At 40.0% G+C, this 27,570-nt stretch overlaps 1 protein-coding gene across 1 annotated transcript in view; it reads right to left on the bottom strand.

Moving 5' to 3' along the window:
- Window positions 1-25,472, bottom strand: part of FAM3C (family with sequence similarity 3 member C) — a 42,717-nt gene extending 17,245 nt beyond the window's left edge. Inside the window, exons 1-5 of the mRNA XM_003134737.4 lie at window positions 25,177-25,472; window positions 13,060-13,114; window positions 9,362-9,466; window positions 2,058-2,087; window positions 1,258-1,381 (exon numbers count right to left, since the gene is read on the bottom strand). Of these exons, the coding sequence (XP_003134785.1) occupies window positions 1,258-1,381; window positions 2,058-2,087; window positions 9,362-9,466; window positions 13,060-13,072 (272 nt within the window). The 5' untranslated portion in view covers window positions 13,073-13,114; window positions 25,177-25,472. The remainder of the gene's footprint in view (window positions 1-1,257; window positions 1,382-2,057; window positions 2,088-9,361; window positions 9,467-13,059; window positions 13,115-25,176) is intronic.

Raw genomic sequence — 27,570 nt, 5'->3', positions numbered from 1 at the left:
CGAAATGGAAACATTCCAAGGTAATAGGGAGGGTATTATTTAATGTAAAATCTACCAACTTCTAAAATCCAAGTCCCTTATTCTTTAATTCAGTAAAGCAAGACTATGACGAGAATTCAAGGACATTGAATCAACAACCGAGTATCATCAACATGAGGGAAAAGAAAGGGAGTGGGTTGGAAGCTTCAAGTTCACGTGGCTCAAGCCTTTAATTTTGTAAGTTTTATCCTAAGATGCTAAACAACCCACCCATACCTAACGGAAAAGGGGGCTAAGATAAAAACATAAGAGCTTCTGTGTTAAAAATAAAAGACACACACAATGCTGGGAAAGACTGCCTAGTTTCCTCTACCTGGAAAATCACCTCACTATTCTATATAATTAATAGCACTTTCATTATTTTGCGTGAAGTTTAAATAAGCTCATATCTCCATTCTTTCATAAAAGCAACCAATCAAAAGTTGGGTTTGCGACTTCAGAGGCTGGAGCTTCGTGATCCAGTGGCGGCCCCCACTGGGGTGGGGGATTGAAAAGCCTTAAAGGTACACTTTGCAGAGCATCTCCATGTGGGAAACCATTCAGCTGCGTGGCGAGCAGTTCTGTGCCACAACAGGTGTGAGGTTATTACTGCGTTATTTCACACTTCAACAAGCACCTTTAGAACACGTACAATGAAAGATGTTGGTTTGTAAGATAAAAGCGTTCATTATCTAAGGCAGTGCTGTCTACCTGACAAAAATAGCCCTGTTTGGACTTTTTGCGGCAATGCAAATGCTCTCTACCTGTGCTGCTCAGCTGGGTAGGAACAGCTATTTGTGGCTACTGAGCACTTGAAATGTGGCTGGTGTGACTGAGGAACTGAATCAATTCCTCAAACAGAATTAATCAATTCATCAACAGAATTAACCATTCTAACTGATTTAAATGAATTAACTTTTCTTCTCTTACTGAAGAATCGAAATTAAATAGCCACCTGTGTCTATGACTACCAGATGGCACCTAGAGAATTTACTCAAAGGAAATCTTTCATCTTTACATGAAGTCGTTTAGATGCTGGGCTCTTATGTCACTCTACTATGAAATTTAAGAGCTTTAAGACTCCTTAAATGAGTAGGGAAAAACTGTATAATGGAAATGGAAATCACTTTTCTTTAGCAGAAGCGTGCCTGATACAGTTTCAAAAGATCCACTAAACTCAAGTTCAATTTGCTAAAATCTAATAGCACATTTTATACTTCCAAACTGATAAATACTTACACATTGTCTTCCAGGCAGATTTTGGGTCCCACCACATTGGCTGCTCCACTTGCCATTTTAAAAGCAAAATGCTTCTCAGGGCAAGCTTTTGAGATCCCACATTTATATCTGGGAGGTTTTGTAGCTTTGGGGAGAAAAAAATTTTTTAAGGAAACAACACTAATAGACTCTGTAATTAGTTTGTTTCATATCTCAAACCACAAGGGGCTTTTACGCAAAACACCAAGATACACATGTCTTAAAATACATGCTACGTTTTCTTTCTTTTTTTTTTTTTTTCCTGAGGGTTTCAAAGAATCTCAAAACAAAACAAAGGACAGAACCTCTTAGGAAACAAGCTAAATATTAACATAAGTGGAATAAGAAATATGATCTTCATGGGGTAAATATATTTAATCTAATTATTTTTAAGCTCATTTTAAAAATTTAGGATGGGGGCGGTTTTGAACTGTTACTCTGCATTTCCAGTCCATACATGCACAGCAAATGGACAGTAAAAAGCCTGATGCGTCAATGAACACCTGCTCATGTGCTAGTTCTTAATAGGAATTCTCCTTTTATGTACTTTCTGTACTTATAATGCTGAAGCTAAAAACCACTAATGGAACAAAATATTCATTATAAATAAATACCCAAACTATTGACGTGTCCCATCAAATAACACCCTTATAACTTTAAAGAATAACTTCTAAAATCAGTTTTGCTCACACTGAACCATATCCATTGTTTGAATACAAGTTCTCTATGTCTAAGATAAAACAGAAAAAAACATCTGCTAAATATCGACAGAAAATACTCACGACGTGCAGCTGTGTCCAAGGCTGACCTTGCTGAGGAAAAAAAAAGTCAGCTTTGTTAGAAGGAAGTAGGCTATTGGTAAATATCACTTTCAAACAATTATGAAGCTAAGGGGCCTATAAAAATGTGTTTGAATTATTTCTCAATATACAATAAAACATGAATATCACTTTAGAGGAAAAATGAGAAAGTAACTTTAGGTTACATAATTCACTTCAATTATGCAGAGGAATTATGGAGGGTAGCATTTTATTATTGACAGACTGTTTTACTTTTACCTTTACATTTTGTTTTCGGTTTTATTTATTATAAATTTAAATCCCACTCAGAAAATTACTCTACCAGCTTAACTCTTTAAACATTTTTTTCAGCTGTTTTGAGATGTAGTTGACACAAAACATTGCGTACGTTTACGTGTACGGCATGTTGATTTCATACATTCATAAACTGCAAAATGACCACCACCATAGTGGCATATATACAGTGGTCCAACACTACACCCCGATGAATTAGCTACCCCTCCATCCCATCACATAGTTACCGCTTCCTTTTTGCGGTGGGAAGATTTAAGATCTACTCTCGTAGCAACATCCGAGTATCTTATACAATAGTATTAGCCATCTACCATGTTGTACATGCAACCCCCAAACTTGTTATCTTCTAACTGGGAGTTCACATCTTTTGAGCAATGTTTTCCCATTACCTCCACCCACTCCCCTCTCCCAGGAACCACCATTCTATTCTGCTTCTCTGAGTCTGTCCTTTTTAGATTCTACATGTAAGTGATATCATACAGTATTTCAAACTTCTCTTCAAATGACCTTAAAGATACACTTGGACTATTATGGGGTTTAAGTTTTTGGCTGCTGTATGGTGTTGTGTACATATGCATACACAGCCCAGGAGAATATGTACAAACCTATCTCAGAGGTTGGGCTAGGACGTTTGGGGGGGTGGGACGAAGACAAGAGGGACAGTGGTGATAGGGAGCTTTAATTTCCCTAATATAGAAATGTATTGCATGTAATTTTAAAAAATAAGGTCATTACTAAGACTTTTATCATTTATTAGCTGAAGGAAGCCAGAATTTTCTCATCGAATCTTCACCTGAATGCAGTGGATCTCAACCTGGCTATCTACGCTTAGAGCTTTTTAAAAGCAATACCATCTCATCTCAGCCAGGAGATTACAATTCGGATCATCAATGGTATTGCGGACAGCCATTTCCTGATTTGGCTAAGTATGCAGTGTCAAAAATGCTTGCCAGCTGTTTGACTATAAATAGTCAGTTTTTAGTTCTGTACTATTTTAGGTAACTGCGAATTTCCTGTAAAACCAGTATTGAAACTGGGTAAGAGAAGGTGAAAATAATATGCAAATGTTTAAAAAGTGGGCAGTGACTACGTTAATGAGGGTCATCAACTCTACAGAACAATCAGAATACTACGCACCCCTGATGTCATAGAGGCAACGTAGTAACATGGGAAAAGTTTAATGCGTGGAATAGAGTGGAAAACAAACTACCTGTAAGTACTAAAAATGTTCATAGATAAGGACAAAAAAACTTGAAGAGAATAAAAATGATCAATTAGTAAATTAGGGTGCTGGGGCTCATTCTTTCCGTTTCCTTAATTCTATCATTTTCGCTTCATTATGTCATAAAAGGGAAAAGTAATTCTAGAGGTCATCTGGTCCAATGCTCTCACTTTTGGAAATGAGAAAATGAAAGCCAGAAAGTGATCAGCAGCCAGCGACCGGCAGCTTGAAGACCAGAAAGTCTCTCTTCCACTCAGACCTAAACAAATACGTTATCATCAGGCTTAGGTGTTATGATGCTTGCACAGCAACACTGCTCAGGTCAGGAACACTGGTGCACCTGACTTGCAGTAGCTAGCTACAGGGAAGACAGCGGGGTCAGAAGAGGGGTAATGCAACAGCTCCTGCACACAGCGGGGCACTCTATCAAGTATTTCTGCATGTCGATTTCCTCAACACCTCTGTTTTAAAAAGAACAGATAGGACTGTTAGCTGAGAACAGAGAGGACACTGCTGAAGTCATCCAGGTAATTAAGGGTGGCAGATGGAACAAAGGTAGGTACTGTGGATTTGAAAGAAATAGGCTCAGAACAACTAAGGAAACAACACTGATGGGATTTTGGAATGGACCAGATGGAAGGGTAATGGAAAAGGGGGGATCAAGTTTACTTCTCAGATGTCTGCCTTTAGAAGCATTCATTTACCTATTCACATAAGCCAAAGACCAAAAACACCACCTCTACCCTCAAAATGCTTTCATCCAGCAAAGAGTGGGTTGGATGCTGGATTCTCTGCTGGACTTGCTAACTTAAAGGAATCATGGAGAAGACCCAGGTGGGAGTCTAGAGAGACCAGCTAGAACTGAGATCCAGGATGAAGATATAAAGTGGAAAAGCGGCAGATGATGAGGCCCACACAAAGGGAGGATTTAAAGTGAGGAGAGAAATCTTAGAGACATCCATCAGCTAACGCTTAGAAAAAGGAGGCAGAAGAAAAACCAGGGATGAGCCTCTAAAGTGCTCAAACTGGTTTGTAAAACAAGAGAGATAGAAATAAATAAATAAATGCTACTCAATTCAAAAAACTTTACTGGGATATAATTTGGGGAAAACAGTTTCTTAATCATCAGGCTTTTAAGTAAATAACATCACCTCCATTTAATTTGTGTAGAAAAAAGGGAGAAGATGCTTAAAGGGAAAAAAACCTCTCACAAAAAACTTTTCAGATTAAAACTAATTTTATCCAATATCCATCAAAAGCAAAAGCCCTATCTGACCTCCAGTTCTGAGAATTTTAACACCCGGCGGCTAAACAGGTAAATTTTCATAAATAAAACAGGGTGTTACCACATGCAGAATATGGGCACAACATGCAAACACAAAAATCCCTCCTTTTCTCCAACTTTCATTCCTCAAGAGACCTTGATAGCTTTAATTCTTAACGTCTTTCAACATATAGACAGCTTTTCACTTCTAGGAAAAATAATAAACATTTCTGATTTGGTTTTATCAGTAAATGTTTTTCAATAACAGGCTAAAGAAATCCCAAAGAACTATATGTACTTTAGTTTTTAATGTCTCAAGTAATTTATGTATATACTATTTCAATGATTTAAATCTGAAAGGTAAAAATAGATCAACTCAATAGAACATTAAGTGCTTACTGCAACAATATATAAAAAAATTACTTGCAGTGGTTTCAGTACATTTAGTAGTTGTTAAGTATCCATGTTGACAATTAACACTATGTTAAAGCACAATCTTATCGAAGACTGGGAGACTGTACCCACACTGACACGCTGGTGTGACACTGCCTTCCTTGTATAAGACGTTGCCAATGAGAATCTGAGTAAAGGGTATGTATAGGATCTCTCCATAATATTTCTTACAAATGTGAATCTATAAATTATCTTTTTTTAAAAAAAGCTTTGTTAAAAATCTGGTTTTTTTGGAATTCCCATGGTGGCTCCGTGGAAATGAATCCAACGAGTAACCTTGAGGTTGAAGGTTTGATCCCTGGCCTCACTCAGTGGGTTAAGGATCCAGCATTGCCATGAGCCTCGGTGTAGGTCACAGAAGTGGCTCAGATCCTTCTTTGCTGTGGCTATGGTGCAGGCTGGCAGTTACAGCTCTGATTCAACCCCTAGCCTGGGAACCTCCATATGCTGCAAGTGAGGCCCCCAAAAGACAAAGCAAAACAAAACAAAACAAAAAACCTGTTGTTGTTGTTTTTTAATCACAATTTTAGTAATTTCAACTGCTAATTGCAGGCAACATTTTGCATCTTTCCTTTCTATAAATGTTTACCTTGTTTTTCTAAAATAGCAATGTAATCAACCTGACTGTAAATTTACAGAAAACTAACAAGTTGAAAAAAACGGAAAAATTCACTACCAGAAGAACTATAATTAATCTCAGTCCCTCTAAGATACTGATTATGGAAACAATCTTAATGTCGAGTTAAACTTGCTACCCTTTGGCAAATTAAGTTAGATGGTAAATAAATGACAAAGACAACCATCTCCATCTTTGCTCAATTATTCTGAAATAAGAATTTAAAATAACCATACAAATTAAATTTTCACCAATTCAACAGACTGGAATCCAATAAGGTTTTGTGGATACAGAGTATGACTTCAGTTATCGCAACAAAATAAACCAGCTGCCTTAAGAATGCCTAAATTAAATAGCCAAAACTCATATAATCAAAACTTGAAAGTCCCTAACATTAGGGAAAAATCAGAAAATGAAAAATGAAAATTGAGACAATTCTTAGTTAAAGTAGTTCAGTATTTGTTCATAACTTATGACCAGTGGCTTGTCAACTAATACAGCTTTAAATAAATCCCACTTTGAAAATACTCTTCCTCCCCACATACAAATCCTAAACCTCAATTACCTATATTCGTTTTCCATTCAATCAGCATTTACTATCTGTGGGAGCTTGGGTGCTCGATGATCAGTGAGTCACCAAGATATTATTGGCCTCAACATTTGTTCTCCAGTAAGGGGAGCCAAGTACAGGAAAAAGAATGAAAGAAAAAAAAATCTATAATGTAAGGCAGAATAAAATCAGTCCAAATTGAGATATAAGCGCTGGACCTTAGAACTAACACTTCAGAAAAAGGAGCAGCATTCTAACAGGGACAAGGAGGAGGCTCCAGGGCAGTTTCCCCCAAGAAGACCTATGCAGTTTTGAAAAATGAGAAGGATTCACAGGAGAAGGGGAGATAAGAAAGATGTGAGGGGGAGGAATCAGCCTGAGCAAAGGCCGAGGGAGGAAAGGGCAGGGCAGGGCAGGGCAAGCACGGCAGAGAGAGGCAGGGACAGGCGGGGACTCTGAGGGCCGTCCTAAGCTCAGATTGTACTCCCCAGCAGCAGGACATACTCAAGGTTCAAGGGTTTTAAGAGAATCGCTCTGGCAGAGGCAGGTATCAAAAATGAGAAGTAGAGGAGTACCTGCTGTGGTACAGTGGAAACGAATCCAACTAGGAACCATGAGGTTTCGGGTTCGATCCCTGGCCTTGCTCAGTGTGGTAGGGATCCAGTGTTGCCATAAGCTGTGGGGTAGGTTGCAGACGTGGCTCGGATCCTGCGTTGCTGTGGCTCTGGCATAGGCCGGCAGCTATAGCTCCAGTTTGACCCCTAGCCTGGGAAGTTCCGTATGCCACAGGTGTGGCCCCAAAAAGTAAAGAATAAAAAAAATTAAAAAAAGATGAGAAGTAGACACAGGAACATTCCCACGATGACCGAATAAACAATCCAGACTAGAGATGAAGATCCAACTATGGAACCACGACGGCCTCACCCAGCCTCTTCTCTGAGGACTCTGAGCCTTTGCCCAAAGAAATTTTCCCGTGTGTATGAAGGGTCCCCTTGCTTCCCTTCTAGGATCCTCCTCGTCTCGCCTGTTCAGTCTCCTCCCACTGATTTGTAATTCACTGACGCTTTGCCTGAGGCCTACAGACAAGTGAGTTTCTCCATTACTTCAAAAAAGAAAAATATGCTCAACTTGCTTCTGCCTCGAGCTACGAGCTACTATCCCATCATCACCTTCCCTGACCACCAACTTCCTTACAAGAACTGGCGGCAACACTTTGCTTCCAGAGCAACACTGAACAAGCCCTCAGTGCCTTCCCTGCTTTCCAGCACCAGGCTGGCACCTTCCCACCAACACAAGTATACAGCCCAGAAGACGTCAAGGCGAGTCTCACTACACTTTTCGATTAACTCCTCTATGCTCGATCCTCGAGCCTTCATTGTAAGATAATAGACAGGAGGAAAAGAACCAGCACACTGAGAGGATTCAAAGGGGAGATCTCATAACTTGGTAAGATGAAAACTTGTAAAAAGGTGGCCAGAAGGGAGAGATCATTAATGTGGAAGAGAGCTCCAGCAGGGAGAAGCAAGGTCAGCGGATGGATAGTACTTGGGAGTATGAAAAACAGAATTCAGGGCAATACAAGGTAGTACTTCCAAGCAGTCATTGTAAGAAGTCACCTAAAAATGTACAGAAAAGAAAATACACAGAAATTGGGGACTACATACCAAAACTGCCTTAAGCCTTGATACTTAGTATATGGTCTGTGGAGAGGAAACAGCGTCACCTGGGAGCTTTTTAGAAATGCGGAGTCTCAGGCCCCATCCCAGACAGTGAATCAGAATTTGCATTTACTGAGATTCCTTTGACAAAGTTCTTCAAGAAACACTAGTTTAAGGGAATCTTTTTTTTTTTTTTTCCCTTTGGCTTTTTAGGGCTGCACTTGCAGCATGTGGAAGTTCTCAGGCTAAGGGTCAAATCGGAACCACAGCTTCCAGGCTACACCACAGCCACAGCAGCTTGGGATCCGACCCACATCTGTGACCTATACCACAGCTCACGGCAACACTGGATCCTTAACCCACTGAGCAAGGATGGGGATGGAACCCCCATCTTCATGGTTTCTAGTTTGGTTCATTAACCACTGAACCATGAAGGGAACTCCCAATTTAAGGGAATCTTGAAACCAGATGTGAGAGGGAGTATATTAAGCCTTGGGGATCCTTTCCAAATATTAATTTATGGAAAAGCAAAAACTCACTATTTCGGGGACCTCAAAGTTGTTTCATCTGATTTCCGCTTACTAGGTCAAAATACCATTTCTAGGTTTCACAGTCGCACCTTCCATAAGTAATTTTTTAATACTTTAAACCGTACTCAGCCAAAGCTTATTCAAACATTTCAAATATCAACTTAATTTTATGAATTTAAAGATTTTGTTTAAAACTGAATTAAGGTAGCTAATGATGCATTTACAACATAGCATTAAATAAATTGGTAAAAAGAAAAATGATGCAGAAGGAAAATAAGGGTAGGAAAGCAAGCTGGATTTCTATGGCTGGTATTTAAAATGCATTATCATGAGTCCTAATCACTTGCTAATTGAGGGTTAGATTTGGTTCCAAGTTTTCAAGCAGCCAGCTCAAACAGGGTATGATACCTTCTAGAATGTGCACTTAGGATGCCATGATTAAAGTCCCGAGGCATGTGTGAAATAGGCCCCATTAAATATATTCAAAACGCTGAATAGAAGATTCATGCTTCATACTGAATTAATTATAAGATCTTCATTGTATATTTTAGAATAGTCTAATGAATCACACTAATATAATTACATTTTCTTTTCTAGACAGACCAAACAACAGAGTGACTCAATGATGACAACCGGTAAAAATTTAAAGATAATCTCATCAAAAATAAAATTTAAGAAAGGGAAAAAAATAAAACTTACCAAATAGATTTCCTAAACTTGCATCCATTTTTATTTCAAATACTTGAGATATAACATAGAATGTCAGTAAAAATACTGCCACAGCTACCACCAACTTTGCAGCACCTAGATAAAGGGCAGAAATAATTCAGCACAAGCTTATGAGTCCACAGAACTTTTAATTATGTACTTCCATGAAAAAAAAAAGTTTATTGAAAAATTCTTACGATTAATAAATATCTACTAATCTAATGGATCTTAATTTTACTTGAATTAAAACAGAAACTGTACCAACAATCCATCAAGATAAAGAAGTTTCTGATCAGAGAATTAGCAGATTGGCTAGCAACCTAGACACACAATTGCTTGTGTCATCTGCCTGCTTAGTTTCCATGCGCAAAAAACAAAAAACCAAAAACACCTGCTATCAACTCTTGGCTGAATACATAAAAACATCATGGCTAACGGACCACCACCACCCAGTATACCCTTTTCAAATATAAAGGGCAATACTATACAGAGATGATTAAAACAAACAAACACTGAACCTTCTGGAGACATTAAGGCAACAGACCAGCATGTCCACTGGCAAGGAATTCTCAAATGAAATTTAACAGATCTACTGCCCTCACTAACCAACACATCTCTTGGCGCCCACACGTGCTCCTGGTATGATGAACAGCAAAGCATTTCCCCTTAGACTTAGCACCTAAGTTTAAGACAGGCCTTCTCCACTCCGAGAGGACTTAATTTGGCACCTACAAGATTTGCTTCATAACACGGTTACATGGAAAGACTCCTAGTCTTTCATGTTTTTCTATCTTTAAGCATTTCTGAGTGCCTTACAGTTAACCCTGCTATTAACTAATTAGCAACTTAATATGAATCATTACTTGTCTTTTTTCTCCACAGCTAAGCAAACCCAAGAAAGAAAAAATATGATAGAAAAGGAAATGAAAAACGACAGGCAAGAAACATCATCTTCTTACTCTTAGAATTTCAGAGCCATCTCGTCAGGTTGTATTAATTAATATTGGTCTGTATGATCTCCACTCCCTTCTCTTACCAAAAGTGTAATTTATATTGATATAAAAGAGGTGATAGGATCAGCAGTCATCTCACTATCCTTGAGGAGACAAAAAACCCACAAGCGAGGTGACTGCCCAAGATGACAGCTATCTTAGCAGTAGCACAAGGACAGGAATCCAGGGACCCTGACACAGCCCGGTGCTCTGTATGGGCTCCACCACCATCAAATTAACACATTCTTCAGAGAAACAATGAAAACGCCACTTACTGGATAAGAAAGAGTGAAAAAGAACGGTGCGCATCCTAATTTCACAAACATGAAGAGACTGGGACTGAATCCTTACAGGGAGGGAAGTGAAAGAAATGATGGTGCTCAAAAAAGCTGAGGATGCTGAGAAGTGGTAGGTTCTCAGAGTTACTCGCGTCTACTTAGAAATACTATAAATATAGAAATTAGGTGGCTATGAGGAAGCCTAACTACTAATCAATCCCCTCCCCTGCGTCCTGCTTTGTACCTTCTCCCCCCCAAAAACTGCTTCCTGTTTTCAAGCATGACTACAAATCATCCACATTTTTATTGAGGAAGAGAGGAAAATTGCATTAGACTTTGAACTCTTCCCTTGACAGGATCTAGCAGACTGTCCTGCACATAGTAATACTCTCGACAAGTGTTTGCTAAATAGATGAATGGCTAACAGGTGGCATATTCCTGCTTGAGCATTTAAGACCAAGGGCTGGGAAATTATATGTATCACATGAAAATCTTACCATCTCATTTTCTACCAATCATGAGCATGTGCAAATATAATCTTTCCCTGTCCCTTGAAGCAGATACACAAAACCTGGGTTGTTCAAGACTGAAATGGTAAAATGATTAAAAGACCAAGTGTATAATATATGAAAGTTCTAGACTAAATTCAGTACCAAGTTAAGCCTAAGCCTACACTAAACAACTACATACATCCTACATATACGTGCACAGATATAAAACATACAAACACCATTTATAAGCATAAGCTCATTTGCACAACCTTTCAAGATACTATTTTCATTTTACAAATAAGGAAACAGGATGAAAAATTTAGACAATTTGCCTAAGGTCACGTAACTGGTTAGCGGCAGAACTTAGTCTTTAAACCAAGACCTATTCATTTTTAAGAAACCATCAAAGGAGCCAGGAGGAAACTAAAGCTCCAGGAGAGAGAAAAGTTAGAGGCAGAGAAAGTGCTAGAAGAACAAGCACAAGGTCCCCCAGGGACAGGCAGGCTCCCAGCAGGGCCCCCCTAACGGCAGAGCTCTGCAACTGCTGTCACAGAAGGGCTCCTGGGAGCTGTCACCAACCCCTTCTGGATTTGGAGGGGCCCAACTGTAGCCCACCACAGTCCCCGTCTGCCCACTAGACTCCCTCTTCCTTCCAGCCATGGGCTGCGCTACTCTGTGTGCGTCCCAATTTCTCACCTGCCGAAAAGCATAAACTTTAGATATTGATGCCTCACCGTAAGCATAACGGCTATGACGATATTTCAAAGCAACCGGGATTTTTTTTTTTTTTTTAACATTAAAAGAGAGTAATTAGTCTAAAAGCAATAAACTAATAGCTAATATTCCTTATTCCTTCATTAAAGGCAGTGCCCTTGAGACCTACACTAGGAACAGTGCCAAACATAAAATAAGCACTCAGTGAATAATTACTCATCAATTAACCTTGGTAATAATTGTCAGAATCAGAGAAACGGACTAGATGACAAAGTTAATTTCAACTAGAATGTAGAATTATATGAGAAAGAGAAACTTGCTTTGACTAATCAAATAATAATGCTTAATTAAATAAGGCACTTTTAGAATCATACTTTTAGAGATGCTCCAGTAAGAATATTTTGTTTACTGGTGAGAAGATAATAATTAAAAAATGGTCTGGATTTAGAGAAATGACAAGTTATCTCCTGTGATGGACACACACAACTTAGTAGAAATTTCTATGTAAAAGTGTGCATTTCTTCCACGGCCGTGACTGGGCTGGAGGAGGGATGGGCAGAGGGATTATACTTATTTGCATTATAGGTAGGAAGAGGTCTCAGCCTCTCCAATTCTTTATGAACCAGTCTCTTAAGAAAGACAACTACCTTGATACTATGAACACCAAATGCTGTTTTTTAATTTCCTTACTATGCCTCATAAGGAACAGATGTCCTCACACATAACCTCACTTATGTAGACTGAACTTGAACTAGCAGATCCAACAGTCATTTAAGGAAAACATTTCACTGAATCCTTCGGATACAGTGAATTAATTACTGTATACACACAGGAAAGACTTAAGCTTCACAACTCATTTTTTTCAGTAAGCTAGAATGTAGCAAAATCAGCCTAAGTTGTCAAAATCAGTCTTCATATAATTAGGCAAACAAGCTTAAAGCATAAGGACATAAACATTAAACACCATAACTTAAAATATTTAGCATAAATAATTTCAACAAAAGTGTCCCAAAAATACTTATGTAAAACTCAGTACATGTCCAATTTGTGATCTGCCAACTACATAAAAAGTAAAAAGGCTAAATTATGATTTAATTTGTTATATTCAGCTCGTACTGAAAACAGAAAATGATTATTTACCCTCTCATTCAGTCATCACTAACAAACAGGTTACACACAAAGCAAAATTATTTCTACTGAATTAAATATCTTACCTGCTACCCTCATGTTTGGCTTTTCAATCTACGGGACTTTTCATTAAATAAGCTCCTAAAATCAAAAGAAAAGGCAAGCATCATTAGGTCTAGAATGAGCATTCCTCCCTAGATTGAGTTTGATTTGGAGTGTTTATCAAACTAATTAAGTAAATGCTATGGCATTTCTAAGTATTCCACCAATATTAACATGAAATGAACAACCTCTTAGCACTAGGCCTGTCTCCTTCCCCTGGACCATACGAGCTCCTGAGAGGACAGTGTGTCTAAACTGCTCTGTCCCTCAGCTCCCCAGCTGAAGGGACAGGGAAATCCTGCCATCAAGCACATGGATACAAGATAATGCGTCATTATTCTCAGTGATTAGGCATCTGGAAGAAACGTTTGATATTTAGTTCCAAACCTTTGGTTTTCAGCTGAGGTCCAAAGAAGTTCAGCTCTTATCTACTTAGGGAACAATTATTTGTTGAAATGGGACTGAGGATTTAGGTCTAGATTTAGATACTGGAGAAAAAAATCGGCAAACATTCCCTCCCCGTGAGAAATGACTCAAGACATGTAAAGTTTAAAAAACAAAAAAACGGAAAACCAAATTTATGAGTTTGATAGAAAATTCATGCTCAAGTTCAGCTAGATAGCTCCCACACTCTACTCAACCTATTATACAGGAAAGGGATTCAAAGGAAAATTGTGATGAATGAAATCACATCAATCAAAAACATAATTCTTTATTTTAGATTTTATTTTAACACCGATGTTTCAAAGCTGATGTCTGCTCTAGTAATTCATAGAGTGATTCAAATAAAAACAATGATACACCCCTGAAGGACACTGAAAGGCAGCGAGACATCTGGTTTTCTCATTCACCAATAAGGAATTACTGTGGGTGGACACGGTGGGCATCTAAAGAGCCAATGCTCTTGGTGAACTCCCTTCCTTCTGCCCAACCTACGCTGAAGAAAACATCAACATTGAAACTAGTAGGAACTGAGCATATTGATTTCTTTTCCTTTGTTAGTTATCTGAACACCTTCTACATAATAGGGAAAGTCGATGCTACATATCTGTGTCAACTACTTAGCCACAGGCTAGGAAAACTCTAAAAGGAAACAAGAGATATTGAAGCACTCACCAACCACCACAGAAAACTTGGCTTCTCAAATGAAAACCCCAACTGGTTGTAAATCCTCTTTCAACAAGATTGAACACTATATTCAAAACACACACACACACACACACACACACAAACACAAACACACACACACACCCTTTCCTCCCAGCTAATCTAGCCTGGGGTAATTCCTTTGAAAAGTATAATAAGCAGTTTGGCAGACACCTACCTGCTGCTCTATTTCAGTTTTTATCACCTACGGAGGAGGTCACACCTGAGAGATCACAGTCATGGCCTCATATACCTGGCCCCTCTCTGGACTAACCTGCCTGCTTCCAAACTTATCACTAGTAAGACTGCAATGTAAGCACCTACAACTGTCTAGCTGAATTCATGTTTTCCATTAAACTGTCTCAGAGAATAACACTTAGTAAAATCTCCAAATTAAAACTTCATCAAATTTCAGCCAAAACACATTTTCATTAGTTTGCTTAAGAAGCAAAGTAATGATACAAGAGTATAAATCAGCATATGGAAAGAGTATTTAATATATTTGAGAGCAAATCAAGAAGTATCTGTTTACGATGTGCTAATTCCAAATCATTCCTAACGTGCCTTCTCCGGGGGACAATAAAAACAAAGAGAATTTGACACAGAATCCTTTTGGGGATGGTGGCGGGGACATCTAAATGGAGCCTGGTACATGCCTCAGTCTGGTCTTCTTTCCTACACACTGTTCTATATCAACAAAATAAGCCATAAGAACAATGATTTACCAGGAGGGGAAGGTCTGGCCAGTTAACCAAAACTAGGCAACTATGCAAACAGCAGAGAAGTCACCTACATTCTTATTCTATATAATCTTCCCAACATCCAAATCCCTATGGAATTATATTATGAGGTCAAGGGATTTGTCCAAGGTCATCTGACAGGTAAGAAGCTGAAACTATAAACAAATCCACTTCCCTTTCACCCCAGCAGCTCACTGACATGCTCCAAGAAGCTTGTTGACAAAATGTCATGCCAGTCAATTTGGCTTTTGCAAATTGCTCTGGGGATCGCTAATCTCTGCTGCCAACTAGCCACTCTAGGATCTGATGGTCACAATGACTAAGCAGGTGTATTAGAACACTTGTCCAAGACAGAAAGGGTACAGAAAAATGAAGTACACAGACACCCTCATTGATGTATTTAATATTAACAAAGTCATTTAATTGACCCAGAAGAAAATGCTAAAAATTATACTCCACAAACACAAGGACACTATCAACTCCATTCAAGCCAACCTGAACTCACTGCTGGCCCAATGGCAATGTAAGGGAACCAAATCTGCCACTCCAAAATGTCTTTTTGGCATATTGATTATTTTGAGCTGGAAACAATCAAGACCCAAAAGACGCTCTGACCTTTCCCCTTAGCTGCCTAAACAATGTAGAGAGAGGGCCTGCTGGGGGGAAGGAAGCTATCGCCATAGATAACTACAGGATGGACTAGACGTGTAGACAGGGAGCAACCTAGCAAAGATTTAAAATTCCTCCCTGTGTCCCACTGTGGCTTCAAGACCCAGAAAACATTTCCCGAGCATCTGTTTTTCAACTCCACGTGAGTTGCCTTCCTCCCCTTTGAAGTCTCAAACCACTACACTCGACATCCATCCTCTTTTGTCTTTAGCTGAAGATGATATCTAAGGTGAGGGTTTCAGCTGTTTTGGCAAGTGACTCAGTTTTCCTGGGTCTCCCCCATGTATACATGCTATTGAACTTTTGTCAGATCTTCTGCTAATCTGTTTCATGTTCATTTAATTTTTAGGCCAGCCAGAAGAACCTGGAAGGGTAGAGGAAAAATTTTCCTCCTGGACAGCAATTTTAAATGAATCAACTGAGTGAAGTTCAGTTAATACTCATGTGAACGGGGGCTTTCAAGAGGACTAAGGAAAACAAGGTCAAAGTGCAAGCAAATAGAATTAAAGCGCATTTAGGCCTTGTGTGCCGGTTAATTTATATGTCAACACCACCGGGCCACAGGGGGCCCAGATATTCGGTTAAACACTCTGGGTGTGTTTGTGAGGGTCTTTCAGGCGAGATTAACATTTGAGCAAAGCAGTTTGCCTTCCCCAGTGAGTGAGGCTTGTCCAATCTGTTAGGAAGCCTGAACAGAACAAAAAAGGCTGAGAAAGTAAGGCCGCATTTGCTCTTTTTGCCACAGTCTTCAAGCTGGGACACTGCTCTTCACCTGCCTTCGGACTTGGACTTGGACTGAAACTGACACCCCGACTTCTCCCAGTGTTCAGGCCTGTGGACTTGGACTGGAACCACACTACTGGCTCTCCTGAGGCCCTGCTTGCCAACTGCAGACCCTGGGATTCTCAGCCTCCACAGCCACACGAGCCAAATCCTTCTGATATTTATTGCAGACAGACAGACAGACAGATATCTCCTATGGGTTCTGTTTCTCTGGAGGCCCCAGACTAATAATACAGGCCCCCTGAAGATCAAGAAGTAAGAGACTACATTTTCAGTCCAGAGCAGTTCAAGGAAAAGAGGAAAATGATATAATACAGATATCAAAAGGATGCTGCAGCTAAAGGTCACAAGGGCAAGTTATTCCAATATTAGGTATACAAACAAAAGTATGATATTTAAAGAAAGCTATGTGCAAAAAAAAAAAAAAAAAAAAAAAAAAAAAAGAGCCACCCGCCCCCCGCGTATTTATGTAAATAAAACAGAACAAGTGTTGGTCATTTCCATAAAAAGGCCAGATGGTAAGTGCTTTATCTCTGTGGACCATATAAGTCTCTTATGAAACCAGTCTGCTCTACAGTGGTAACTGGAAAGCAGCTATACGCAATATGGAAACAGATGGGCCCAGTCATGTTACAATAAAACTTTACTTATGGATACTGAAATTTGAATTTCGTTAAACATTCACATTACAAAACATTACTCTTCTTTTATTTTTTTTTCCTTTCCAATCACTTAAAAAGATAAAAGCCAGTCTTGGCTCGTAACCCATATGGACCCATAGATCATAATTTGCCAACCCGAGGTAAAGGAATAAAAAGTGAAATTTAAATTTAAACAACGTTGAAAATAGAGAATAAAAAACTTTCCTGACTAGGCTCCAATAGTCCAACATTTCTTGCTGGGCTATCTGCAGTATATACAATTCCCATAAAGCTTTTAATGGTCCTCTTTGAACTACTAGTACAGAAGTAGGACAAATCAAACAACCCTGAATTCTGTCCACCACACTTTCATAATCCACTGTTCTCCAGGGAAGAGGCAGATACTCCATGAGAAGAAACATAATGGATGCTCTTCAAAAGGAAGGGAGAAATCTACAATGTCTTCCAAAGTGATCCCAGGAGGCATAAAACGATAGGGGAACATTAATCTTATTATGTCCCATTTCACTAACTGCAAAATGATGGGGAGGAGATCTTAACACAACTGTTTTCATGTTTAGAAGTGATTATTTTGGGGATGGGCTTAAAAAGGGCAAAGGAGGGGATGGGCAACTGTGCATTTGATGTTTGATCAACTTTTCAAATTCCACATATTTAGTCTTGAAAAACCTTTGCTTTTATAGAAAGCTGTCACTATAGGGGGTGCTGCTATCAAGTACCCATCTCGCTCAGATGCCGCTCTGCACATATCTTCACCAGGAGGACACATTTCTGAAATACCAAAATGAAGACGGTGAGAAGACTGCATTCTTCACATTCAAACACTCAGTATGATATGTGAGCTGCTATCACTGTGTTATAAATATTGTGGATTTAACAGAATTTGGTGTTATTAACACTAAATGCTTAACAGAACAAATCTGATTACAGCTTGGAAAGTATTTTAGTTCTAGGAGGGCTCTGATATAGAATCCTACAGGATAAACAGACGTTAAAACAATCTATCATTTTAACACAACATGTGTCAGATACCTTTTAAGAATGACCTGATAATGATTAAAGGGAACATTTTTAGATGTCTACCTAATGACTGAAAAGCATTCCAGGTTTTAAAATGAGCAAACTAATCTTACATTTTGACTAGAAGGAAAAAAGAGGCTAAAAACGAAGTATTTGGGGAGGGAAGGAGATCTGAATTCTATAATGCCAAGAATATACTCGCTGTTTTGAAAGAGCACTGAGGAAAATGTAAATGTATCAACTCTTCTGCAAAGCGGTCTTCAAAAAGGTGAGACGGCAAAGCAATGGTCCAAAAACTTTTAAATAACGTCAACAGAACCAATAAATAAGTCTTTTAGAAGGAAATGTTAATGTTCTACTGAAAACTTTGAGAGATGGATGCAAATGATGTAATCCTGAATTCATAAGTTATCTGAACTAGTTCCATATGGCTTGACTTATCTTCTTAATAGCACCAGATTGAAATTTCATTTAAAAGAGGACTGATACTAACTGGGCCTCAGAAACAATTAAAAGCAGACGATGGAAAAGCACAAATAAGCCAGAATGCCCCCCTCCCCAAGTGTTCTGGGTGCACTTGGCTTTCTCCACAGTCCAGGCACCATAGGCTGCTATGCTTTGTTTCTATCCGCTACTTGGCAGGGCTTGGAGAGAGTAACACTTTAGAAAACTTTGATCTGCTGCAACTGGATAAAACTCCATTCTCTCTCTCTCTTTTTTTTTTTTTTTTAAAGGATGCTTAATCTGATTTTTAGTTATGTATTGTAGATAACATTATGTCATGATATATAATTTTAAGGCATAGTTTTAGTGGGAAACATTAGATCACATGGCAAGATATCTGAATGTCTATTTTGGATATTTAAGCTGTTAAACAATTTATTATCACTGTATCACTAAAATAATATTATCTGAAATTTCACATAGCACAGCTATTTATTTAGCATATAATTATAAAAAAGTAGAATTAATGGTTCAAAGACTGAATATTTTTCAATGTTTCTGCTATACTGAAAGTTGATGTTTCAAATACGTGTCATCAGACCTTCACAAACAGTAAGAATTTCTAACTTTTCCTTTGGCCACCACATGCCCCATTCCATACCATAAACAGAATGACTAAAAAATAATATATGTGAGCTCATATCACAGTCCTTCCTATAGCTGACAATATCTAATGTAAAATCCAACCACCTTTCCATGACCTACACTGACCTACCTGCTTTCAGGAATGAGACATGTCCACAATTATAACCATCATCCTGATTTGTCCCTCCAGTTAAAAACCGGTTAGCAAACAGCCCTGCAAATCACGCAAGTGCCCTGCCTGTCCTGACTTGGCCCCAGTGACTACGGAGGGAAAAGTAACCAAGCCTGATGGACAGGCTACCCTGTAAGGGCAAACTCTTTCAACACTGTTCATCTAGCATGGGATGACGCCTTCTGCCAATGTGAATTACCCAGGGAGACCTAAAGCTCTTTCCTCTTCAGAAATTCCTTCTATTAGATGCCTGAAATATTTCAGTTGATCAAGAAGCATTTAACCATGTTTTCTGTAAATACAAGTGATTAGGAACTAAACGGACATGTATTCTGCTCCCCCTGCCCCACCCAAGTCTAACACAGTTAAGAAGCTTTCTCCTGACAAAAATATCACTTGCTAAAATGATGCCTCTCAGGAGTTACCAACGTGGCTCAGCGGAAACGAACCTGATTAGTATCCACAAGGACGTGGGTTCAATCCCTAGCCTCACTCTGTGGGTGAAGGATCCAGTGGTGCTATAGTGTAGTATGAGCCAGCAGCTATAACTCTGATTTGACCCCTAGCCTGGGAACCTCCATATGCTGTGGGTGTGGCCTTAAAAAGACAAAAATAAAGTAAAATAAAATGATGCCACTGAAGGAAGCCCCATAGCAGGAGGGGCTGCTTTTCACCATGGTGGCCAGAGGTCAGGTTTCCCCTAATCCAGATGGTGCTGACACCGATCACCACCACAATACCCTAGAACCACTCAGTAAAGGACAGTAGGTGGCTGATGTATCTAGGTGTATAACCAGCTGGCTGGCATTGGGCAGAGGACTATGAACTCTCTAATAGAAAAAGGGTGATAAAAAAGATAAGACATCAAATGTTCAAGCCACACCAATGTCAATGTGACCTTAAGTAAGTATTTTAATGGACTGTGATTACAAAATGGAAATCACTACAGTGCAAAGAAATAAGACTTCTGAACTTACCTGAACTACTAACATGCAAAAGACTATAAATGGGAAGGATGAAAATAATATGGGCCCAACTGGAATGGCTTACACCCTAAGATACAGCTATCCTGCATCTTAAAACCAAAGTTATCCATGTAACTTCCCTTACAAACATGTGTCAAGTAAGGGTACCTTATATTAAACACTTTTATAAACAAACTTTACAAAGTAAAAGGTCTAAAAAATGTGTGTTATAATTCTTTTATCCCATAGCTTCACAACAACCCTCTACCAAAACAACCCTCTACCCAAACCTAGGAACCAAAACTTGTGGTTCCTCAGGTGCATAACATGCTATTTGACTGGTTTTAGGTGCACACTACTTGCCTAACCTAACAAGTGGCTTACAAACACTCTTCCCCTTCCTAGTGTATACGATAATGGTGTACCTTTATCCTGGGTGCCTTTGTTTTATCTTAGGTACCTTTAGTTTCATCTTAGGTTCAATGAAACATCCTACCTGGTTCTTTGACAGCCCTAATTACAAAATAACCTGAGCATGATTACTTGTGAGCTTCTTACAATGCAAATTCCAGAGTCCAGAATCCTCCAGTGTGAAGATTAAAACCCATGCAAGGTTAACAAGCTCCCTGGGTGATCCTTATTCAAGCTCTGATCTGAGAACCTGAGATCAACAGTGCACCAATCCAAACACACAGAGAAGTTTGGGGTAGCTGTGGGTAGTGAGTCAGATCTAGGCCAAAAAAGCCCAAAGGTAAAATTCACATGACAAGAATCTACATTCTTTCTTTAACAGTGAATGGAAATCAGCCGGACTCTGGGCCAGGTCTCCACTGGGGGTGAGGAGGGGGAGCTGGGCAGTGAATAAATCTGGAAATAATGAGCTGGGGAACAGAGCAGAGGAAACTGCTTGTAATGACGACAGAGTGTAAAAATTTAAATCGTCCCAATGTTCTTTTGCAGTTTTCCTCTCTACCAAAGCAGGATTTTGCTTAGCAAGTCATATTCTAGTTGAAGAAATGAAATGGGGATCAGATTTCTGTAATTGAGAGTACAAACACACCAAAACCAGAAAACAGGACAAAATGACATTTAGTGCTGTCTGCTCCTTCAGAGCTACACAACTGCTGATTAAACAGCTGTAATGTAACCTACCTAAGCCCTTCATTATACCATCAGGAGGAGAAAGAATGGACAGAAAGAAAGAAAGGGAGTGAGGGAGAAAGACATAGGTATTATTGAGAACAATGGTAAAAACAAAACTAAATACATTTTAATTACAAGAAGGTGAACAAGTTGAACCTAAGTAGGATAAAAAAGTGTCTAGTTCATAAATTGCTACAAAAAGAGACTAGAGAAAGGCACAGATTTACACAGAGTATAACTATGTTCTTCTCATCTAATTGCAGAGTTTTACATTATTTCAGATGGGATGTTATGGGTTCCTCTTCTGAATATCTGAAAATCCCCCTATACAGCCACTCTATTTATACCATCCTTAAGTGGTCTGCACAATTTAACTGCATCAGGGCAGACATAATTGTGTCAGTCAAACTTTTTCTGTGAAGAGATAGAGGAGCAGAGTGGTTCCATCTGCTCAAAGGCCCTGGAGAAGATACCACTGCTACCAAAAAAGCCAGACTGCAAGGCAGCTGCCATTTGCACAGAACAGGTAGTGAGAAGCTTCCACCTTAAAATTTGCTGAACCAATTAAATTCATGTTTGTTGACCACAGCTCCTTCAACATACATTTAAGGATCACCTAACTGCTGATGCTGAATGGTATGGAGAGGTAGGAAGTACACCTGATAACCATGATACTACCTAAACAAGCCTTACAGCTCCTAGGAAGAAAACCAATTCAGACTTACAGCTACAGATGTCCATATAACTTTTTATCACTAGCGCACAAAAACTCACCAGGGTCCCTCAATGGATGAGTGCCTAAACAAAATACCACATATATCTACACGTGGAATATACCTCGGTCATAAAAAGGAATGAAGTACTGATATAGGCATGAATGAACCTCGAAAACATAATGCTAAGGGAAAGATGCTAGACACAAAAGATCACCTATCATATGATTCCATTTACACAGAATACCCAGAATAGATAAACCTATACAGAGAGAACCAGTGGCTGCCAGAAGTTGGGGAATAGAGAGTCACTGCATAATAAACGTGAGGTTTTCTTCTGGGGCGATGAAAATGCAGAACAGAAGTGATGACTGCACAATACTATGAATGCACTAAATGTCGCTGAACTGTACACTTAAAAATGGAAGATTTTGTCCCGTGGATTAAATTTAATTTTTAAAGGGAACTGAAAAACTTACCAAAGTGAAACTAGAAAAAACAATGAACAGATGAAAATTAATTAGATAAAAAATAAGGGAGATGAAAGTAATAAAATAGCTTGAGTCAAATGAAGAAGACAATGAAAGGATACTGACTGGGGACTTCAACTGCGGCACAATTGGTTAAAATCTGACTGCAACAGTTTGGGTTGGTTCCCTGTCCAGAGACCTTCCATATGCTGTGGGTGCAAACATTAAAAAAAAAAAATCCTGATGGGATAAACCGTGGAAACTTAGAGGTAGTGGAACACTTAACTTCCTCCTCTGAGAGAATGATCAGCTGACTCTCTTTTAGGAGCAGAATAAAAATCACAAAATCTTTTAAAGTTTACAAAGCTTGGGAATAATGCTCAATTCCCTCAGTCAGATTAAGAGAATTGAGCAATTCACGATATTAAATAATTTGGTCAATGCCATTTTTGAACCAAATGCAGAACTACTGCTTAAAGTCCTGATTATCTGATCCTTAGACCTTCTGGACTAAGTTCAAGAAAAATGTTTGCTATTGTACTAAATTCTCAGCTAGATGGATTTTTGTGAGCTCTAAGGCCAAAATCTTTTACTTCTTAAGTCTTGGACCTTCTGGCTTTAAGAAATGGGTACAAAAATGGGGGGAAAAATTAAGAAAAAAGACTCACTGCCTCAAAGAAATTAAGTAACTATGTGAGCACCCAGGCTGTCTTATCCATACTATCCATGGTACCTATAATTGTTGGCACAAACGGGCACTCTCATGTGTCTAAATAAATATAAAGCTTTTTGAATACTGAGATGACCACCTAAGACCTAAGACATGTGGTAAAAAAATTAAGACTCTTTATCATCCTGCATAGGGACTACTTTTCACTATTCAACAATTTCCTAGTCCTTTGACCCCTCTCCAATTACTTCCCCTTTTTAATGTACCTTTAATTATGAAAAGATTAGTTAGGCATTTCTTTTTAAATTGTAGCGTACATTAGGTTTCTTCAAAAAGGCACTTTAACCCAGTGGTGCTCAGTCTAATTTCGACTCTCTTTTAAACAGAAGTCCCCCACATTGGGGATTTGGGAGGAACCTGGTCTGTTCTTTCTAAAAAGCCTCAGCTGCAGTTGATTCTGAGAGATACCCAGGTTGAGAATCACTGCATTGGATTTTTTGTTTCTTACTATCAAGCAATGCTAGCCTCTTAATGAGCTGAGAAAACAGGACACAGAATTTGTGAGACAAAGCTTCTCACACCTGTATAAAATTGGGAAAAACTGTGACTTAACTGGTAAACTGCCAAAGACTTCAAGAGACCGGCAGCCTTTAGAAAGAGGTGCAGTTAATGATATGACCAAATCTAGACTGTGATTTTGCCAATCTCTTGTTGAATGCTAACTGGCAAAAGCTTAGTAATTGTTATTTTCTAAGTTAGTTGGAGATCCCTTTGTACTCAACAACGCATTTTATGAATAATATTAAGGTTTCCCCAAACTTGCAAAATGTGACAGTATACCACTGGTCCCTAAAAGTGGTCAAGAGTTCAAGGCGTCTGGGTTCCACCATCAGCATCAACCCTTACATAACTTCCAGGGGAGTTCACATTACCTCGGTAAAACTGGAAAAGATACACAAACATACCTACTCTATGAATTGTAAGAAATAAATGCTCAATGAAAGCACATGGCACAGTGCCTTAACAATCCAATATTATCTAATATCATTGGATCCAGATTCTTTTTGTCGAAAGAAAAAGAAACAAAGAAAAGGTCCTGTCAATTAAAAAGTTCTGGTTTACACGAAATTTTAAAAAACAAAACAACGAAAAAGTAGAAGATGATGAAAACAAAAAACTGCTGCCAGAGCTCTTAATCTGAAACAGTCAATCCATCCTTCATTATTGAGACTGAAGGTCACAAATCGTCACATATGGTATAAACGGTCAGAAGAGCAGCAAACAAATGGGGGAGGGGGAGTAAAACAAAACAAAAAAGAACGAACAGCACATCCATCAATGACATCAAACACCAATGGGCTGGAGAGGTTTAAAAAATAAAAAGTGCCTCCAACTAAGAAGACACCAAAACTTTGCAAGCGAGCCGAGACCGCCCTCCACAGAGTTCAAATGCAACATCCAACTCCACCCCCGCCTCTTTAGAGTACTCGGCCCCCATTTCCGATCCCACCAGGAGCCCCCGAGCCGGACGCCCGCCCCAGGTGCCAGCCCCAGGCCCGAGTGCCAGGTGCAGGCGCCGTCCCGCCCCCGGCGGAGTCCGGGGACTGGCCGCCGGGTTGGGGATGCCCGCGCCAGCGCGGCGGCCCGGACCCCAGCCAACCGCGCTCCGCTGCCCGGGTCCCGCCTCGCCCTGCCCCCGGCGAGACGTGCTGCGACGACCCAAGCACGCCTGGGGCCGCCCCGGGCCGGCGGCTGCGGGGTGAGCGGGGGTGAAGGTGGGTGTCCGGCTTCCCCAGCCTCCCTCCATCCTCCCCGCCCTCGGCAGCGGCTCTGTCTGCCTCCCCGGCCATCTCACTCACCGGCCTCCCGCTCTCCTCTCCGCCCGCTTTCAGGCCTCCCTGCAGCCAGTCTCGCCGGAGACCGACGGGAGCCGCCGCCGCCGCCTCCGGCTGGCTTCTCCGCTTCCTCCCGGGTTCCTCCGGCTTCCTCTCGGGTTCCTCCGGCTTCCCCTCGGGTTCCTCCGGCTTCCCCTCACCCCCGCGAGTGGCCAGGAGGAAGCCAGCTCGCCGCTGGGCCTCCTCCCCCACTTCCCCGCTGCGACCAATGGGCCCCAGCCGCTGGGAAGCCGCGCCCGCCCCCTGGCGGTGGAGGACCGAGCGGGCGCCGGGCAGGCGGGAGGAAAGGGCTTGGGAGCGGAGGCGGGGGTCTGGAGCCCCGCCCCCCGCCCCCAAGGGCGGCGCCGTCTGGACTTGCCACGTGGGAGCCGCAGTGCCGGCGGTCGGCGCGGGGCAGCACCCCCAGATAGGGCAAATGTGACTCGGCCTCTTTCCCCTCCTTGATACACACTTCCATAATCGCCACCTTAAAGGCAGACATTTTTAAATAATCAGTCCTAGCGTAGGGATCCACCAGCTAGGATTTACAGGGTGGGCACATCAACCCAAGGTAGTAGGCAATTTCCTTTTGACTCCTTAAAAGCTAGCTAACCTTGGTGAAAATACTACTTGCCAGGAGCATTAGAACGCTGGTAACCTTAAATGTTTGATCCGAGGAGAAAAGCAGTGCTTGTATTTTGCACTCACTTTTGTTTATTCAGCAACACAGCAGTTAGAAATGCTTTTCTCCTATACACACCCTTCCCCACGATTATATTGTAACTGGGAAGTCAACCCAAGTCCTACTGTACAAAACCCGAGAACACAAAATTGCTTCATAATTCAGACCTATATTCCAGAATAATTAATAACTATAACTCTCATTATTAACTGTTATTGGGTAGAGTATCAGAACAATACATGGCCGTAGAAATTAAATTGCATTAAAGAAATCATACGGTTTGACCATAGTAGTCTACCAAGTCTTAACTTTCCTCCCAAAATACAAAATACAGAACTTAAGTAATAGCTATGAATTCAGATCTCCGTGTTCCATGGTAGGAGGAGGAAGCAATAAATGCATTCTGAGAGCCTTCTTTTGCTTGGACCTTGATGGGCTTTTGGAAATGTGTTCTCGTTTAATGTTCACAACCTAACTGCAATATATATTGTCTTATTTTGCTTTAACAAATCAAAAAACCAATAACGTTTCAAAAATATAAAGTGGTGAGCTGTGAACTTGGAAATCCAGCCTAGTCCATCGAGCTCCAGACAAGGCACTTGACTTCTTATGGTACCAAAACAGAACATGTACTATTACCATGCCTTCCTTAGTTCCCCATGTTCCCCTAAAAGAATTTAGAAGCCTCTCGAGTAGGGAGGTCAGGCCACATTTGTGAAAAGAGCTTTTTGCTCCATAACCAAATTGGCCTGTATGGAAATGATATATGTCACATTATTCATATTATTATTTTGGCTGCATCATGGCATGCAGAAGTTCCTGGGTGAGGGATTGAACCTGCAGTGCAACTATGGCAATGCCAGATCCTTAACCTAGTGCTCCATAAAGGAACTTCTGACATATGCCATATTCTTATGGCACCACCCTTGAAACAATTTCTGGACTGTAATCATGATATATACATGACTAAACCCCTTCAATAGGTAATTAAATGAATGGTGAATCACAACCAACATTTTGTCATTGATTCACTGAAACAGAATAGAAGAAAAACATCAGAGTTCATGGCACAACTTAAGGATAAGCATTGTTTCGTGAAACATTTGTACAGTATTCGGTGTGGTTGAATGGGTTACAGTGTCCTGTGCTACAATGTAAATTATATTTTTAAATAGGGATTACAATGTTTAGGAAGAGTTGGTATATCACCTCTTTAGAACAGCTGTTTATTAACCAGTTTTTTTTCACCTACCTTTTTACTTGGCAAGAGGTGAGGAGGCAGGAGAAGTAGTCAGAATTAATGATTAAGTTTAATAAGACAACAGAAAAGTTGTCCCAGGTCCTACTCCTAGTATGGGGCAGAGCCAAGATTCAAACCCACATGCCCCAAATTCAAACCTCAAAGCTCACCCCTGCCTATACTTTAAAAGAAAATTCATTCCCTCTTCAATAGGTGCAGGGATTTATGTAAAACCATAACTCACACATATATTATTTCCTACATAAGCATCACATAATATTGCTGGAGTTGAAATGATGAGAAGCCTCAGAATATTAATTGGGCCTTTTCTCAAGCAGAATATTTCCTTTGGCATCAGTTATCTGTTTATAGAGGAGTAGATTTCCTGCCAATACAGACACCAACAGTTCTTCCCATTCTTGTAAGTTTGTGCCACTTTTACCATCAAGAGGTAGAA

The sequence above is a fragment of the Sus scrofa genome, chromosome 18, assembly GCF_000003025.6.
Source record: "Sus scrofa isolate TJ Tabasco breed Duroc chromosome 18, Sscrofa11.1, whole genome shotgun sequence".
Taxonomy (NCBI): Eukaryota; Metazoa; Chordata; class Mammalia; order Artiodactyla; family Suidae; genus Sus; species Sus scrofa.
Note: the sequence above shows the minus strand (reverse complement) of the source record. Positions and strands in the feature narration are given on the sequence as shown.